The 5,541-nt window shown below is 41.3% G+C and overlaps 1 protein-coding gene across 1 annotated transcript in view; it reads right to left on the bottom strand.

The window, feature by feature from the left end:
- The window catches only part of LOC102831656 (chromosome unknown open reading frame, human C1orf101), a 274,431-nt gene that overhangs the window by 73,293 nt on the left and 195,597 nt on the right, over nucleotides 1-5,541 (bottom strand). Inside the window, exon 16 of the mRNA XM_006871286.1 lies at nucleotides 2,446-2,545. Within this exon, the coding sequence (XP_006871348.1) occupies nucleotides 2,446-2,545 (100 nt within the window). The remainder of the gene's footprint in view (nucleotides 1-2,445; nucleotides 2,546-5,541) is intronic.

Raw genomic sequence — 5,541 nt, forward strand, 5'->3', positions numbered from 1 at the left:
GACCTGGCTACGTGGCGTGTTGGGCCTTGGGGGCCCTGGACCTTGGTGACAACCGGCTGTGGACCGCCTGGGCCTAGGCGATTTGTGCCTTGGTTGGGCCTGGGCCTTTGTGACCAGTCTGTGGGCAGGTTGGACCTCAGGGCAGGCCTTGGCCTCAGTGGGAGTATCTGGGCCTTGGGAGGGCCTTGGTCTCAGTGGGTGGGCCTGTGCCTTGGGCGTTACTGAGCCTCGGAGGCTTGGCAGAGGGCTGGTCTAGGCCGGGGCAGTAGAAGGCTGGGGGTCGTGGCTGCAGGGAGGTAATGTCCGTATTTGATGACGTAAAACAAATGCCTCTCTCAGTGTCTCTGTACCGTGGGTACCCCGAAATTTCATGATATCCACAGTGATATTCCTCTCTATTTGTTCGGCTTTGTTAGTTTATGCTTCTTTTTCTCTGGAAATGCAGCCTTCTAAGTGGGGTTGCTGTAGCCCTGCATTCCAAGGTCTGCAGGGGGCAGAGGCACTCGTCGTTGGGGGCGTGGAAGCGGAAGCCATGTGCAGGCAGGCAAAAGCTTAAAATGGCTGTAATTCCTCAGCAATTTGATCTTTAAAAAAAATGAGTTCTGAATGTTGAAATATAAGATCTTATGTTTGTTCAAAGGCTGTCTGTCTGCTAGACAGAGGTTTCTTATGTGCAATTCTGCCCCTTTTCCCCGAGACTGCCCTACCTTAGCTGCCTGGTCAGGGAAGCGCCGGAAGTCCTCTCAGGACTCTACTTTTAATGTTGGTGTTGTTAGGTATTGTCGAGTTCGTTTTAACTTATAGCAATACTGGATAGGTTTTCCAAGGAGCAGCTGGGGAGTTTGAATGGCCAATCGGATAGTGCCACACCAATATTTTTAATTGTTGTTATGTGCTGTGGAGTTGGTTTCAACTCACAGCGACCCTGTATAGGGTTTCCGAGGCTGTAAATCTTTACAGGAGCAGAAAGCCTCATCTTTCTCCCACGGAACTGCTGGTAGTTTCTAACTGCTAACTGTGAGGGTAGCAGCTTGATTCGTAACTACTACGCTACGAGAGGGGAGCTATATTATTCATGACAGTCTCACTCTGCAGCAATAATAAATCCCCCAAGTCTCAGGGATTTTACATAATAGAAGTTTCATTCTTGGGCAAATATAGTTTAAAGCATATGTTATTGATTACATGGTTTTTATGGGTGACTCATCTCTAAGCATTAAATTTGGAACCCAGACTTTTTTTATTGAATGACTATTTAAAGCCCCCCAATTGGATCCTTTTCATCCTAGCTCTCATCTACTCCATAGTTAATTGTTGTTGTAACACACTGACATGTGACAGAAGATAGCCAGTCACATGGACCCACCTACATGTAAATAGAGTGGGGAAATGTAATCCCTGCTTAGAAAGCTACTTTCTAGCTACTTATATCATAACCCTATATGATGCAAGAATTTATGAATCAGTTGAAGAATCATCTAGAGGCATTTACCCTTCAGGTGTAATGGAAGAGTTTGAGAGGTAATATTGTGAGTCTGGGTCTAGGGTGAAGGAAGATAGAATGGTTTAGGGATGAGACTATTGGGAGCAAGTACATCAGAAGAACTTAAATATTGAACTATGAAGAAGTATGGGATGTATGTGTGTTGGGATGGAATTTTTGGTCACAGAATTAAAAGCTAACTAGCTGTTGCAGAGCTCTGACATGGGAGAGATGGCAAGTGGGATCAGGTCTCTTGGCTCTCACCTACTGGATTGAACTTCTTAGAGCATTAAGGTCTCTTACTAATAAGAATGAATCATCCTAGCTTGGTTTGAGTCTGAAATCTCTGGTAGCAATTTCTAGAGAGACTTCACAAATGGGAGGGCCTGAAAGGCAGAAAGTCCTCCCTAGGGAAAGTGAAGTGTGACTGGGAGTGGTCAGGATTTTCTGCTATGTCCTGCAAGGTGAAAGGGCAGAGTAAAGGGGATTCACTGAGGAAGCTGAAACCAGCCAGCCAAGGAGGATGCAAAGAAAGCAAGAGAGTGTGGTCACATGAAAGCCAAGGGAAGAAAGTGTAGTGATTAGCAGGGCCAAATAATGCACAGATATCAAGTGAGATGAAGCCTAAACAGTGTCCCCTGATTTAGCACAACTATAATAAATGTTCTGCAGCCAAAGACAGACCTATAAATAATCAAATAACAGTTTAGAGAAAAAAACCAACAATTGTATCCTCTTCCTATAAACATTGCTTTTTTTTTTCTGAGTCTTTAAAATTCTGTTTTAAATAATGGATTATTTTTGCATACATAAATTTTAGTAGTCATTAGATATAATATAGAAGTGATATGCTTTTTCTACCTACAGCTGCCTGGTTCTGTTTTCCTTAGGTAATTTATATACAGATATAAAACAGAAAGAAATGTCTGATTGTGTACTATTTAAACTTAAATATGTCATACCTTCCTCATAGTAGTATTAAAGCTATAGTCATTCCTTCCATGTATCTCCCATACTATGAAATTTACATTAACATCTTCAATATATCCATTGTCATCAAATCTGAAACAAATAGCAATAATATAAAATATTAATTTAGTGTAAGATAGAGGATAAAGAGCTCTAGCTTTTGAATCAGGTGGGCTTAGGTCTAAATCCTGTCTTCTTAATCTACCACTCCTCTTTCAGTTTGTTGTACTGTGATATCTTTCATGTTGCTGTGATGCCATAAGTCATAATCGCTTGGGGCAATGGAGTTTGGATTTTGGTTTGGGGCTGCTCATGAGTAGTGGCACTTGACTTCTTTCTTGATGTGGGAGGAAGGTCATAGAGAATTCTGAAACCCTAATGAGCTCAGTTTCAGGTATCTGGGTCGGGCTTTAGCAATGCTGCAATTCTAATAACTTTAGAAGGAGCAGCATATTTAACTGAATATTCTGATAGCTAACAGATTCTTGGATTATGAAGACCTACATAGTTTGTCTCTCATACTTTGGACATGTTGTTAGGAGGGACCAATCCCTGGAGAAGGACAGCATGCTTGTTTGATAAACTGGAGGGTCAGCAAAAAAAAAAAAAAAGAAAGACCCCTAGCAAGATGGATTGAACCAGTAGCAGCAATAGGTTAAAAGTAACAATTGTGAGGCTGGGCAGGACGGGGTAGTGTTTCATTTGGTTGTGCATAACATCGCTATGAGTTGGAGCTGACTCAATGACATCTAACAATATATGCCTCATCTTAATTGAACTCTGAACTGGCATCTTTTGATTCTTACAAGAATAATAAACTACAGTGTCATCTAGTGGCAGTAAGGATGAACTGCATCAACCATGTACTTTATTGTGAATATGTGACAAAAATATAATAACAATAACAAAACCCAAACCAATGCTTTCAAATTGATTTTGACTTATGGTAACCCTGTGTATGCAGGGTAGAATTGCACTACGTAGGCTGTGACTTTTCTGAAACCAATCTCCAGACCTTTCTTCTCAGACCTATGTTGTTGTTATGTGCCATCGAGTCAGTTCTGACTTATCACAACTCTGTATAGGCTTTTCAAGGAACAACTAGTGGGTTTGAACCATCAACACTCGGGTTACAGTCCAGTGCTTTTCCTACAGCGCCACACCAAGAATCTGAGACTTACCTGTACAGTTATGGATTGCCTACATAGTCAGGACTTTTTAAAATTAGTGTAAAATAAACTTCCTTACAAGTTCATTAGTATAAAATATAATAAAATGATACCTGAGAAGTTTGGAAATACCATTATATGACAGCTTACTTCCCTACAATTTGTAGCTTCTCCTCTATGCTACTTCCACTTTGAAAGACAAGTGTATTACTGAGAGAACTTGTCTGCAGGAATCCACAGATTGCAGGGATTTGTTTAAACACATTTTGTTTGGAATAAACTCATGCACATATGAACTGGATCCCTAGTAACAGTATATATTTTTTAAACTTACTCTCATATATAATTTTAATCCCGATTTTGTATTTCACTTATATCTGAATGTATCCATAAATAATATGTGGTACTATAAGTTTGAAAATTCATATACATAATATTGTAAGTCTTTTAGCAACTTCCTTTTCAATCAACATTGGAGGTTTAAGATATACTCATATAAATTTCTAGTCTCTTGATCTGTTTCCTTCATCAGCAGCTTCCTCCTGACTTTTCTTCCTTCCCTATTCAACTTGAACCTCATTGTAGGTCATATTATAGATCATTCATTTGATCTTATATGTGATATTCCATTGTCTAACTGTGGTGCAGTGATTTATTTAATATGTATTTCCTAGCCAAGTCTTTTAAAATACAACCAAATGTCTTTTTCCTGATGGCTCTGGATAAGAGTAGACAGGGGAAGATACTGATAGGATTATATGATTCAGTTGTGAGTGATTGTAAAAAATTGTTACCACACTGGGTTTAAAATGAGCCATCTCAGAGCACAAGGGTGGATTTCATGGAGCAAGCAAAGCTATGTGACTTTGGGGAAAAGGCTTGCTTGTAGAGTGGGATGCTCCTAAACACTTAAGTGAGGAGTTACGTTTGCTGGCCCAGGGAACTAGAGCCAAGTGCCTTCAGGTTGAGGCTTATGGTGAAGTAGTGTACTCTGTTGGCATTTATTGGCAGTCCTAATAGAGTTTTGTAATATTGGCAGAGCAGGGTAGAGGACAGGCCAAGGGGCTAAGGCCAGAGAGTGACCTGGCTGCAAACACATAAAGGATAAGCTATCCTGACTAGAAGAATTGTGCCCTGAACATTTCTGGCCCTGAAGTATAACCTGCTAACTTTCTTAATGGAGTCCTGGTGTGGTGCTGTGGGTTAATGCGCCAGACTGCAAAGCCATTTGCACTGCAAGGTTGGTGGTACAAGCTCACTAGCTGCTCCTCAGAAACCCTATCCAGGGTAACTATGGGTCAGAACTGACTCGATGGCACTTAACAACAACAACTTTCTTAACAAGCCCCATAAATGTGAGGATGGTGTTTGAGTTCTGTGTGATCATTGCAATGAATTATCAAACCCAGATGAGAAATAGAGAGTGCTGTAGGAGGCATGATTAGTGTCATTCCCCCACCCCCACCCCCACCCCCAGCATTCATTTTATGTTACCAACCTTTCATTAATGGGATTTTAGATTGTTTCCAAATTTTCACTGTATGAAATATCATTTACCTCTGTCCCTGTTTGCATGTGTCAGAGTTTCTCTAGAGCAGAGGTGGGAAACATCCGGCCCCAGAAATCATTTGGTCTGGCCCTACCAATGTAACTGCAGTTCCAGCCATCGCATTGTTGTTGTTGTTAGGTGCCATCAAGTTGGTACTGACTCATAGTGACCCTATGCACAACAGAATGAGACACTGCCTGATCCTGGGCCTACCTCACAATTATTGTCATGCTTGAGCCCACTGATGCTGCCACTTTGCCAATTCATCTTGCTGGGGGTCTTCCTCTTCTCTGACCCTCCACCTTACCAAATCCCTCTCCAGTGACTGGTCCCTCCTAACAATATGTCCAAAGTATGAGAGACGAAGTTTG

This window comes from Chrysochloris asiatica, unplaced genomic scaffold, assembly GCF_000296735.1.
Source record: "Chrysochloris asiatica unplaced genomic scaffold, ChrAsi1.0 scaffold00165, whole genome shotgun sequence".
Lineage (NCBI taxonomy): Eukaryota > Metazoa > Chordata > Mammalia > Afrosoricida > Chrysochloridae > Chrysochloris > Chrysochloris asiatica.